At 39.3% G+C, this 14,024-nt stretch overlaps 1 protein-coding gene across 5 annotated transcripts in view; it reads left to right on the top strand.

The window, feature by feature from the left end:
• Positions 1 to 14,024, top strand: part of INPP4B (inositol polyphosphate-4-phosphatase type II B) — a gene marked incomplete at its 5' end in the record, with an annotated part of 263,717 nt that overhangs the window by 113,851 nt on the left and 135,842 nt on the right. For 4 of the 5 annotated variants that reach the window (XM_081925958.1, XM_081925959.1, XM_081925960.1 and 1 more), the window contains 3 exons: positions 1,049 to 1,133; positions 9,716 to 9,940; positions 11,689 to 11,733. In XM_081925958.1, coding sequence (XP_081782084.1) covers positions 1,049 to 1,133; positions 9,716 to 9,940; positions 11,689 to 11,733 — 355 coding nt within the window. Of the gene's footprint in view, positions 1 to 1,048; positions 1,134 to 9,715; positions 9,941 to 11,688; positions 11,734 to 14,024 lie in introns of those variants that run through there. The other variant, XM_081925961.1, reaches the window with a different exon arrangement.

The following is a 14,024-nucleotide window of genomic DNA, read 5'->3' as shown; positions in this document are numbered from 1 at the left end:
CTTAGCTCCCTTCAATTTCAATGGCACTTAAGCCAAGTCTAAATTTTCACATGGATTTCAGCTGATTTAGTTTGGATCCAGCCGCTTCATATAGGAGATGATAAAAACTGAGGCTTTACAAGCTTTTTTACATGCATAGTACAGGTATGTCTAGGAGTGAGTTGTTTGAAGCAATACAAAGGAATGTACAACACTGGCTATAAAAAATTAAAAGCTGCTTATTATTAGATAGCAAACTCTATTAAAGGTGAAGGTACCCCTGCCCATACGGGCCAGTCATGTCCGACTATAGGGTTGTGCACTCATCTCACTTAAGAAGCCGGGGGCCAGCGCTGTCCGGAGACACTTCCGGGTTACGTGGCCAGCGTGACGAAGCTGCTCTGGCGAGCTGGCACCAGCGCAGCACATGGAAACGCCATTTACCTTCCCGCTATAAAGCGGTACCTATTTATCTAATTGCACTTAGGGGTGCTTTCGAACTGCTAGGTGGGCAGGAGCTGGGACCGAAGGACGGGAGCTCACCTCACCATGGGGATTCAAACCGCTGACCATGCTATCGGCAAGCCCTAGGCGCTGAGGTTTTACCCACAGTGCCACCCGCGTCCCTAGCAAACTCTGTTATCAGTGAGTAAATGTTTGAAGAATTTTTACATAGCTCTTCAGCCAAAAAAGGCCCTGGAGTGCCTTTCACATCAATAAGAACAGGACAGTATTTTCCCTCAAGCTTACAATTTTAAAAAGATAACGCCAAAAAGGAAGTGGTTGGTAGGGAGAAGGAAATAAGCAAACTCAGGTTGCAGTTCTTTGTTACAAGTGTTTGGCTGGAGGAAACAGTTTGAGAAGAGGAGGAACCAAAAGTCACTAGTGCCAGTGAAGTGGCGTAGTATCGCCCCATCCCCACCCCCGGTTGATGGAGAGAGGGCCCTGGCTTCTTTGCAGAACTGGTGGTGTCTGTAATACTTTCTTCTTCCCTTTCTTGTAGCCTGAATTGCCATATTATTGGATGAATCTGAGTAAAACTCTTGCTTTTCTTTTGTTCCCTTTACAGTGTTGTGAAGCTGCTGAGTTAGTAATCCTGGAGCGGTGCTGTGTTGTGGAATTCAGGAATAAAGCAGATGTTTCAGTAGTGCTCAGTAAGTATGATTCCTAATAATTTCTCTCCTTTTGGGGGTATTTCCAGGCCGTTAATATTTTTCTTTAAATATGTTACACAATATGCATGCATGTATGTATGTACGTATGTAATATAATTTATGTCCTGCTTGGTTGTAGAAAAAGCCCTCAAAGAGCCCTACTGCTCAGCAAAAGGAACAGCTAAAAAAGGAAACTGATTTTCTAGATCCATTTGAATCAGGATTTTAGCCTGGTTTGGGCACAGAAACTGCTTTAATCACCCTGTATGATGACTTCTGATGGGAGAGAGACATGGGAAATGTGTCCTTGTTAATTTTCCTTGGCTTTTTAGCAGCTTTCAATACCATTGACCATGGTATCCTCCTGGAGGGGCTGTCTGAGTTGCGGCAGGGTGGTTGCACCACTTTGTGGTGGTTCTGGTCCTATTTGGGCCCCATGGAGCCTTCAGGACACAATTTTAGCCCCTACACTGTTTAACATCTACATGCAACCACTGAGTGGGGTCATCCAGAGTTTTGGAGTACATTGTGAGCAGTATGTTGAAGACACACAGCTCTACTTCTCCTTTACATCTTCAGTGGATGTGCCGAATTGTTGAATTGCCTCTGTAATAATGGTGAAAGCCAACAAACTGAAGCTCACTCCACCTAAGACTGAGGCTCTGTTAGTGGGAGGTTCCCTAGACTGGATGGATGGGAGGTTGCCTGCACTTGATGGGGTTACACTCACTCTGAAATAGTGGATACATAGCTTGGGGGTAACTCCTGTATCCTTTGCTGTCAGTTGGCCTTAGTGGTGCGGAGTGCCTTCCATCAGCTTGGACTGGTTGGCCCAGCTGTGCCCCTATCTGGACAGAGATAGCCCATCTTCCGTTGTCTATGCTCTGGTCACCTCTAGGTTTGATTACTTCAATATGTTTTACATAGGGCTACCTCTAAAGACAGTTTGGGAACTTCAGCTGGTGCAGAATTCAGCAGCCAGGTTGTTCACCGAGTTAAGATGGTTTGAGCATATTCCACCAATCCTAGCCCAACTGCACTGGCTGCCAATTATTTTCCAGGCCCAATTTAAAGTGCTAGTTCTGACCTATGAAGCCTTAAATGGCTCAGAACCACAATACCCTAAGGCCCATATAAACCGACCCAGAACAGGCCTTTTCTGCAGTGGTTCCCTCTTTGTGGAATGGTTTCCCCAGCGAGTTTCATTTGGCACTTTCATTATACATCTTTAGGGGCCAGGTGAAAATGTTCCTCTTCAACTAGGCCTTGGGCTGATTAACAGTATGTTCTTTTAAATGTGTTTATGGGAGGGGGTTATTGGTTTGCTTTGTTCTTGTTCTTGTTTTTATTATGTACTTTGTGGTTTTCTTCCGTAATTTATTCTGTGGACTGCCCTGAGATGTTCGGATGAAGTGCAGTACACAAATTTAATGAATTATAAAAAAATGGAATTGCAGTGACTCTGATTCACTGTTCCAGCAGTATAGGACACGTCCAATCTAGTTTATTAAATATAATTGTAGAAGCAAAAATAATGCGTAACAGGGTACAGAGATGAACATGTTTAATGAAGAAGCTGCTCTAAACATATTATAAGCAGATCAACCTGTCATCAGAGGACTTTCGTATATAAAGGCAGCTCTGTCTCCAACCAAGAAGAGACAGCAGATTCTCTTGAAATATAAGAGGCTTAAAAACAGCAATTCATTTGCTTTATAGTGGTGTGGTACATTAAACTTAAATGTCAATCATTACCATTTTATTAATATAAATATAAATAACTTTTAAAAATATTGGGAATCCAAGTGGACGGTGTTTTCATCTTTCCTGAAGACACAAATATGCCTGTGTGTTGAATTTCTTGAATACAGTGATCCATACTCAAAACACTCATCTCCCTCTGTTCCATTGCCCTTGTAATAAATAAGAGATGTAGAGCAGGATCTCTGAGGATCTTAGTCTCTGGGATGGCTAGTGAAAGCAAACATTCTCTGACATAATTTTTAGAAATATGTGATGTGATTATATTACTATCCTATCCCAAAGATACTTTGTATATATAATGGCAATGACAATTTTAATCTGAAATATCAACATAAAAGTTGCAATGACAAAAGTGGAATATGAATGCTATTATTTTAAAAAACAGGATAACCAAAGATAACAAAAACAATTAAATCTTTATCGGTGGCTGAAAGTTTGACTTTCAAGTGATCGTTAGCGTTTGCGTAATCAGTAAGCAAGAGATGATTTCATCACTACTAATTTTAACATGAATTCAGGATTTAGTTAGCTTTGTGAATCAAGAGCTTCTGATGTCTGTAGCTCACTTATCTTGCAGATACAATTTATATATCAAAGTTCAGTTCTCCTTTTGTTAGAATGTATGGTTGTGATAGTGCTTTATTTTTCAGAGTTTCATTATTAATATTCTCAAGCATTTTCCACTACTGTGATAATTCAGAATTACTATTTTACCAAAGTTCCCCAAACAATTTTAGCTATTTGGAAAGGCAACATTTGTCATTTAAAAAACAATTATTAAAAAAATTCTGAGAAAAGTACAGTGACCCCTGTAAAATATGATTGGAAACTAATACATGGCAAGAAAAAGGCTTAGTTACCATGACTATATGTACCAGATTATGCTTGTTGACTCAGCTGACCATGGCAGCCTTTTGATGTGACAGTAAACTGTGGTTTGCTAATATGTTCAAATCCTCCCTGGCCAACTAACTGACATTTGTTTGTGGCCAACAAACAACAATCAGAAATCATGGTTTGAAGCTGGCTTATGAATCTCAACTTGCATTAAACATGGCTTGCTCTTAATATCCAAACCTGGTAACCTGGTTTAATCCTAGATGGTTTTGGTGCTCTACCTCAGATCTGTAGACACTCACATAGCTGAGCAAGTCTTGCTTGCACTCTTCTGGACCTCCCACCGCCCCTCATTTTGCCTGGCAAGAGGCTTCCTATTCCATTCACTTGCTCAAAGAGAAGTCCTCCCTCTGCAGCCTGTCCACTTAGCTCTGTAAGCCTTGCAAGTAGAAAAACATCTAAGGGGATCACAAACCATTTTACCAAATTCTCTCTAGAAATGCATGTCAAAAGCACAACTTTGCTCTTAGCAACCTATCCCAATTTTTTAAAGTGACATCATTTCACCAAAAAAAAACCATTGAATGCAAGCATACAATAGTGACCTCTGTTCCTCCACATTGGTCATGGAAGAGTAATGCAGTGGTACCTCGGGTTACATACACTTCAGGTTACATACGCTTCAGGTTACATACGCTTCAGGTTACAGACTCCGCTAACCCAGAAATAGTACCACGGGTTAAGAACTTTGCTTCAGGATGAGAACAGAAATCGTGCTCTGGCGGCGTGGCAGTAGCAGGAGGCCCCATTAGCTAAAGTGGTGCTTCAGGTTAAGAACAGTTTCAGGTTAAGAACGGACCTCTGGAACGAATTAAGTACTTAACCTGAGGTACCACTGTACTTGTGACTTCTCAGCTGATCCTAGAGTGGTCCCCAGAGAACTGTCTTCATGGAGCCAGATAATTAAAATATGATTGCTCCTTCAGGGTAGTGATGGCAGAACCCAGGTGTAAAGATTGGAAACTGCCCATGGCAAGTAATGGTTTTAGAGAGGGTGGGGAAAATAAATCACATATACTTTTTCATGTTTCATTGGAGAGAGCACAAAGTTTTTGGGAAAGTCAAAGCACACAGAGGTCAGTTTCTGTACACATCTGCATTAACAACATCTTGGTTATAGTATCAGGACTTCACTCTTGCAGACTTCCCCTGTTGCTGCTTTGGATACCCCAGGCTCTCAGTAGCTGGTATATATGAGACAAAGAGACAAATATTGGATCAGGGAAGAGAGAGGCATTTTTGTTGACCTATGAATCAGATGCAAAAGGTACTCCAAAATGTACCACAATGAGGTGATAATTAAGTGGCTATTTAAAAGAAAATAAAATGTCAAAGGGAGCTCAATCATTCAGCTCACCAGCTGAAGCCATTCTTTTTACAAAAAGTCATCCTTTTTATTTATTTATTTTTAAAAAGGAAGCAGTCAGTGCTCTCAATACCCCATGCTGTTCTAGGATAAACTAGTTACCATCCTTCTTGATAGTTTTCATCGCCAAGCATACTATGGGCATGAGCACTGGTGTTTCAGAAAAGAAGCAGCAACAGCAGCCGAGGCAGAAAGCTCCAGCAGTTAAGCAGACCATTTCTGGAATATTTGGGCAATTGGCTTCACTATCAAGGGCATAGACAGTTACTGGCGCTAAGTCAGCCTTCTCAGGAATTGCCTTGTCTCCTCATCGGCCAGTAAAGCGAGATGAGCGCCGCAACCCCAGAGTCGTCCGCGACTGGACTTAACGGTCAGGGGTCCCTTTACCTTTACTGTCTCCTTTAGGATAAATTTGTGCTAGTTGTGACTGGGATCTTCTCACTCCACTTGTCGTTGTGACCTTTTTATGGCCCAGTAGGGAACATGACAACACAAATGGGCCAAAATCATCATCTTCTTCTTCTTCTTCTTCTTCTTCTTCTTATTATTATTATTATTATTATTATTATTATTATTATTATTATTATTAAAAATATTATTATTAAAAATATTTCTAGCCTACTCTTTATAGCCAACTGAACCCAGAGTGGGAACAATGGAAACAAAGCTCAGTATGAACACAAATAATAGAAGTGCAAAAATATGCACAAAAATAGGAGAATAGCAGCTTTCCACTGACTTTGTGTGGGCATGTATATTATAGTAATTGAGTTAATCTCCTGAGCACAGTTTGTGCAGGGACATCACTGCAGAAGCCCTGTGGAGCATGTAGAGGTTGGATAGCTTGTGTCCTCCTTTTTGGGGAGATAATTGAACTCTGCATTGTTTAAGTGCATTTGCCTTGTTTAGGAAACAGCCTGATGAATAGGTGCTGATGTAGGAGAAGTTGGCTCTTAAGTAAGAATATAGGCATGACAGCATGACATTAGTAATCCACTCATACTGGTTAAACAAGATGCAGATCAGGCAGATCCTCACATTCTTGATCTTTGGAGCAATCATGTGACTAAGTATTTGCTTGCTATTTGTAATTATTTCTCTCAATGTTCCCTCCCCATATTAATTTACATATTTTTCTACTTCTAGAATAATCATAAATGAAAATGCATTTTTAAATAAGCACTTTCTCATAATTTATGATGAATGTGCCTCGGGTTTTGCTTTCTTTCCCCTGCATGGTCAGTGTGCCTTGACTCTAACATGAAGGAAGTGATTGTATGTGTGATTGAATGGATCATCTCCTTATACAGGCCTACTAATTATTATGTTTTTAATTAGCCAACTATTTTCTTTAAACTTGACAGTCCATGAAGCCCCATATTGTGGGTGATGTTTTGTAACAAATGACAGTTGAACATCTGAACTAATTTGTGTACAGTGTCTTCTCCATTGGCTTGTTGTTGGCAGTGAAAAGAGTCCTGGCAAACACTCTTATTAGCTATGTGGTGTAAGCAGAAATAAACTCCCTTTATATCCTGCTGTGTGCCTATAATAGAAGGTATTGTGGACTTTTATGAAATAAAACAACACTCGGACCATAAAGTCTTATATTCTGATTTCAGTTTTACCAAACTAGATTTGGAACCCAAATATTTTCTTCTTGTAGGCAATGGGATGATTCATTTAGCATGCACCCAACATGGAAGAATACAGTAAAGTCAATTTGCTTCCATATGTTGCAACTTAATGTAAAAGGGGGGGGGGGAATCAATGTTCTCTTGCTGTAGACATTAGTTCCAGTTATCAGAATAATGCAAGTGGAGTTAGAGCTCATCAGAAGCAGTATGTACATGCAAGTGAGTAACTACACTTGTACCTTGGTTCTCGAACAGAATGCATTCCAGGAGCCCGTTCAACTCCTGGAACAGTTTGAAAACTAAGGCACAGCTTCCAATTGGCTGCAGGAGTGTCCTGCAGCCAATTCGAAGCTATGGAAGCCGCGCCGGACATTCAGCTTACAAAAATTGTTCAAAAACAGGAACACTCACTTCTGGTTTTTTATCGTTCAGGAGACAAAACATACAAGTTCCAAGGCGTTTGGCAAACAAGGTACGACTATACAGCAAACATTTACTTGAAGGAAGCTTCCATTCTTTAGAGTTGTTGAAGAACATTGAACCTAATAATGATCAGCTGCTTATCTCCAGGGGTTGCTATTTGCATTTTAAAAAAATGTGCACATTAAATGCAAAGGGATATTTAACATCATGGCTACTCTGGCCCTTAGAAGAAGCTTGTCAGGAGTGGGTAATGTATGTGCAGTATATATTTCATGCAGAATAAGCAAGTTCACTCTCTTAATACCTGCATGAAAATTTCACAGTATAACTTCTTTTTAAAAGAGGTTTCAATTCAGCTAAATTTTGGCAGGCATCCAAAGCCTCCCTTGTTCAAATGGAAGCCTATTCTACATGTGGACCCCCCCTGCAATTTCTGTCATTCCCCTTTCTGTTGCAGCCCACTGCACCATACTTCTCCGGCTCCCCCTGCTTACAAAACAACCAGTAGAACAACAATATTATAAAATTGCAGTCTGTTATAATAAATAACAAACAACATTTAGCAACATTAAAATAACAGCAGTAAATGAAAGCATGAGTAAATGTAGGGTCATAAACTCAACCCCAAGTGGTGGTATCATTTTTATTATTCTGCTCAGTAACATCTTTCTTTGAGCTGCTTACGGACATAAAATGATGAAATACGGTTAAAATAGCAATATCATATAATGGCAATATCAAGCTTTATTGGACATTTGAAGGATACAAATGCAAAGACAAAAATGTGTATGGTTTTAAAGAATATTGTCAGTCACTGGGAATGTAGGCAGTTATATGGTTGGAAATGAAAGCATGTATTGAAACACCATTACCCAGATGTCAGGAGTCAGTAGCAGGTTTTGCCTTCTTTTAACAGTGCAGCCTGTTAGTATTTTATTATTAAATATTAAAATATTAAAATATTAAAATTAATAATTAATAATTATAAAACTATTAAATTAAAATAATTAAAAGTATTAAAATAATATTTTAATATTGCAGCCTGTTTATTTCACCCTATGGAACTCAAGGGAAGCCATGTGACATCAAGATGACATGCTCTGAAGTCCCAACAATTGAGTGTACTTTAAGGCATTGGCAGCTGCATCTCCACTGCATGTATGATGCTGGGTGTGCAGCAGCTCTGTGGTTTGGGGAAAATGAGCTGGTAGGACCTTACGCTGGGCCTAATTAAGCTTGTGGACTAGATGTTCTCAATCCCTGGCTTAAAGGAATGGAGCACAGCAAGGTGGATGGTTGGGTTTTTGTTCCCTATCCACCCCATAATACTCCTTTTCGTGTAAAGCAGGGATAGGGATCTTAGGGCCCTCCATATTTTGTTGGACTTCAGCTCCCATCATCCCTGACCATTGGTCATGCATGCGGAGGCTGATGAGAGCTGGATTCCAACATCATCTGAAGGGCCTCAGGTTCCACATCCCTGATAGGCGTCATTCATTCATTCACACTTTATTTGTGAATTGGAGAGATTCATGGATCAAAACCACACATGCCTCATCACATCTTGTTGGACCCTGCAAGTACAGTGGAATGTTGGAAGAATGGGATACAATATTGGGAACCGACTTTTATTTAGCTAGCTTTCGGTGTTCAGCTTCAAAACCCAACAGCTACCAGTTTTATTCCTTCAGATATATAGCTAAATCAGTTGGTGTCTTCTGTTAAAGTAGCATTGATTTGCTCCCCTCCCCTTAGTCCGTGCCTGATCATTTGTACCGCACTAAATGTCATGCTGAATTTGCAACTAAATGAAACTGTCTCCATGGCAGAATCTTAAATGCCTAGAGACTGTTTCCTTTGTGAATTCCAATCAAATGAATGATCCTAGTTGCTACTTGAATTTCCTTGTGAACCCAAGAGACAAGTAGACTTCTATCAGGCTCTGCAGCAGCTACTTATGGGTAGCTATGAGGCCAGAATCCTTTCCATATAACCTGTTGGTTGATTGTTCTAAATTGTTGCCAGGTATTGATGAACAGTAATCTGACAAGAGTGAATGGGCGGCTGAGTGTAAAGGGCAGTTCTAATAAAAAGAATAATGAACACTTTTTGCTTTAATGAATCCCACCAGTCCATTTGACAGAATTCTGCCTGTTGACCCTGCTAAATCAAATTCATACTTAAGCTGGTTTCCCTGAAAGCTACCGGCTAAGCTGCCAGATAGCCATCAGATAGGGATTCTAAACTTCAGCTTAATGATACTGCCACCTAGTTTTGGGACACATTAATTGCTTTAAGATCCAGCTGTGCAGTGAGGACTTTGTGTTGTGCTGAATGTGAAGAGCAGCAGCTTGATTTCATTTGCTTCTGTGACACAAGAGGAGAAGCTGTATGATATTCTGTGTCGCTGCAAGCATCAGTCTTGCCCTAATCTTCAAAAACACATCTGTTAATGTCTGTCTTAATGAAAGTGTGGCAATGTTTTCTGAGTGCAGAGTTTCAGAGTGGAGAACCAGATCTTTACCTTGAAGCTGCATCAAGGTCTGACTGTGAATCTTGGGCTGTGGCTCTCGGAGAGGCAAGTTCTGAAGGTCTGCGCAATAAAATCGAGCAGCTCCAGAGACTGATCATGGAAATCAAGGAAGAAAGAGCAGCAGATGAAGTACATCAGTTCATTCCATCAGCACAGGCAGACAATCTTGCAGAGTCCAAGCTTACAAGTAAGCATGTTGTTTATTGGACCTTAATCCTGTTAATACTTTTTTTTGGTGGAAATCCTCTCTTCTGTGAATGGCCAGTTTTAAACAGATTATAAATCTTTGTTGCCAAGTGTTATTGCACTCCAGTGCTCATAATCACTAACCATTTGGCGGTGTTGCCTCGGGCTGATGGGATTCGAGTGAAACATTATCTGGATGAGCACAGGTTACCCCTCTCTTTGTTGTAGACAGACATGTTAATATAATACTGATAATGTATTTTGCTTCTGGCTTGCATAACAGATATATAGCTGTCAGTTAATCTATTCTTTGTAGTTGTTTTTTTTAAAAGATGCTGTGTACAAATGTTGTTTTGCATGTATTTCTACAAGACGTTTAATGTTCAAAGTATGATACTGTACTTACCCTTATAACAAGTAATTAGAGACAGATCATTAGTTTAACACTTTCATTATAGAAATGGGAATCAGGACTGAGAGACAGGCTTGTTTAAGGTTTCCTAACTCCAAGCAATACTACTCCGCCTGTCAGAATTTTGATCATGCTTCTGAATCATAAGGCAACATCATATAAATTTGTCAAAGAAGAAAGGAGCTGAATGAATTGGCATCACTGGCTAACCATGGGCAGCTAAGGCTAAAGCAAAACTCCCATGTGTTCAGCAGGGCTTGTATTTAAGACAGCCCTCCATACCACATAAGAAGCCTATTTTGCAATTATAGGGAGTTTCAAAAACCTTGTGGTGGTGAGTTAGGTTCTGTTATTCCAAGGAAAATTGTGGGGAACCCCAATAAACATGCCATGGATTGTGATCCATGGTAGTGTCGCTATGCATGGAGGAAAAAACCTAAACACGTTGCAGAGTTTCCAAAAAATAGACCAGACACAATTGTACTTCATCCAGCAGAGCTTTAGTGCTACTGAAGGCAAATGAGCATAACGGTCACAAATCCAGTAACATTCAGGATTGGCACAGTCCATAAGAAATCCATTTGCAGCAGACTTACCTTTAAACTAACAAGAACTTATAATAAGACTAAACCTTAACACTATAGCATAACCTTTAAAGCCCTAAACGGCCTCAGACCAGTATAACTGAAGGAGCGTCTCCACCTCCATCATTCTGCCCGGACACTGAGGTCCGGCGCCAAGGGCCTTCTGGTGGTTCCCTCGCTGCGAGAAGCCAAGTTACAGGGAACCAGGCAGAGGGCCTTCTCGGTAGTGGCACCCACCCTATGGAACGGTTTAAGTTTAGGCAATGAATAAGTCTGATTAAATTAAATGGGGTGTATTTCTAGTAGACATTCATATCACTGCACTGATAGTCTTATGGAAATATTATGATGTTTACCAAGTTTCCACTGAGTTTAGTCACCTGACCCTTCTAAATACATGTCCAGCAATTCTGAAGTAATAATTTGTTGAAAAAAGCAGCAGTGAGCTTTGCATTCTAAGAAATTTTGATGTAAATGACATAGCCAATTTTCTTTGACTGGTGCATAGGATAACAATTACTTTGTCAGGATAGCTTTCCCACTATGATTGTGATTCATTAGGACACAAAAAATGTTGTTTATTGATCGACTGCAGTGGGCTCTAAAAAAAATAGATGTGGTGGAACATTGCGTCTTGATTTGCAGCTCACTGTAGATACCGTTGGTACAATGCTAAGTATACTTTGTCATATAAAATTCTAGTGTATGAATTATTACTGTATATATTTTAACTAGATACTCTTTTACCAACAGATCTTCAGAGGACTGTCAGTGAACCAAAACTTGAATTCAGTCTTGGTAAGACACAACTTTAAATGTTGCATAAAACTAAAGTTGATAGGTCACATCCAGCCAAGTCATACTCAGAGTAGATCCACAGAAACAATGGGCATGACAACCTTAACATCCATTGTGTCTACTCTGAGTAGAACTTAGTTGGATACAATTATATAATATATAAAGAGCACGACTTTCCACTTTAGAAAGCCCTGAAAAGAAGAGAGGCATATAACAGCCATTTTATCAAGTGGCCTTGTAAATGAATCTCTAAAACCTTGAATGGAAGCAGTTTGGTTTGTTTAATCTACTGATGATCTGGCTCAGACGTTTTTATTATTAAACGCTGCAAACTTGGGGCTGGAACACTTACGCATTCTAACCTTTATAATATATGCAGGTCTATAAAAGATAGGATTTTTAATGTTGAACTAATTAATATGTTCATGTAAAAATTATTTATAGGAAGGGTTTTAATTTCAAGGTACAGCAGCTTCTTGAGTGTTACCTTTTGAAACAGAATGTCTCTTTGGCAAAATGTATCTTATTAATTGGTACATGCCATTCTTTTTGTTAAAGTACATGTAGCATAGCTAAAATGTTCAATCAGTCAAGCATACTAATTAACTGAACATGTCTTCATAGCATTAGATAAGCACTTTTTTTCCTGTAAAAAGTGCAGCTTCCCTTGCTTTGTTGAATTGAATTCCAGTGCTTCCAGAAACATTGAGTCATTTCTTCAAAACCTACAAACTTTGCAAGCTTTATCATTAGTTTCTTTCGGTATTAGGTTATACAATTATAACAGATACTTCAGTATGATGCAATGTGAATTTAATGGCAGGAATTAAGACCAGAATTAGGATGAATAATAATGTTAGCTTTGTTTAGATAGAAGGAACGTGTGGATTACTTGTGCCCAGATTTATTCTACAACCTACTAACTGCTTAGTGATTGGCTGGCTATTACATTTTCATAACTTCGGCAGCAATCCAAGCCACAAAAAGTGTACTCAGAATTAAGTCCCATTGAATGCAGTGGGCCTCACTCCTAGGTTAGTAGGGTTGGGCTTGCAGCTTTACTTCCATAATTATTTTAGTAGCTGGGTAGTCATTGTCTTTTACTGTAAAGGCCAGAAGTCATCTTATTTCTTCATGACGTATACTGCATTTCAGGTAATACAATTTCTTAACCTTATCCTAAGCCTTAGCCTTATATTTGATAGATTGCGTTCTTTCCCTCTTTTTAATCCAGAAGTGGGGGTGCAGCATGCATAAAATAATAAAATATACCATTAAAATTACATTAAGCCTGTTTCTATACTGTATGATACATAGCAATATTCTTTGGTAGTGTATTTTCCCTTCCAAAAGCCCAATTATTTTAATAGTTCCTCAAAGGTCACCTAGCCCAAGCCCAGCCAATACAGAAACCCACTCTTACAGTATCCCTGATAGATGGCTATCCAACTTCTTCTTAAAAGCCTCAAATGATGGAGAGTACACAGTCATCTGAGGGAATGATTTTTTCTTGTAATTTGAACCCATTGGTTTCAGATCTATCCTTTTGTCTGGACCAACAGAAGGAAAGGATCCCTTCTATCCTATGCTTTTCATACCAGCATTTATTTTTAGATTTTGCTTTTCTGCAGAATGATTCTAACTTGAGCTCATTAGAGAAGCCCAGCCCATTAGAGAAGCTCAGATTTTAAAGAGGCAAGGATATATGGATAGTGGACCTATGATGTTTTTCTTCTAAAGCCAGTAGGCGAAAGAAGACTTTTCAGTCATAAGTTTTACTTGTTTGTTTTGGATTAAAAAGCATATTTTGAGGGAAGTATTTTGAGTAACCGCTGTTCAGTGAAACGTTAGTGGATATCTGAGCTTGAAAAGCTATTTAACAGCTGGAAGGGTCCTGCTGGGATTTAACCATTTTTAAGAGACACAGTTTTATCACTGATGTTCCGGAGTGATGCAGCAGATAATGGGATGGGATTTTGACAAACATTTCAGACTAAAGGAGATGAAGTGAAGATATAATAACAAAGAGAAAGGGATTCAGTGTTTTGAGAGTGGGGGCTTGGATAGGTTTATGGTTTCAGTTATTTATTATGCATTAAATTATTTAAGCACAGGGTTGGGGTCTTTTTTAATAAAAAAAAGCATTCTGATTTGTTCTATGCACTGTATTACTTATTTCACATATTTTTCAAAAGCTGGCCTAAATTTGTTTTTGGCTAAGCTTTACAACATTTACATTCAGTTGGACAAATGTATCACTCCACTAACTTGCACCATTAATGCAAATTTTG

The sequence above is a fragment of the Podarcis melisellensis genome, assembly GCF_964234715.1.
Source record: "Podarcis melisellensis genome assembly, chromosome: 9".
In the NCBI taxonomy this organism is placed as follows: Eukaryota; Metazoa; Chordata; class Lepidosauria; order Squamata; family Lacertidae; genus Podarcis; species Podarcis melisellensis.
This window is presented reverse-complemented; position numbering and strand designations above follow the sequence as displayed.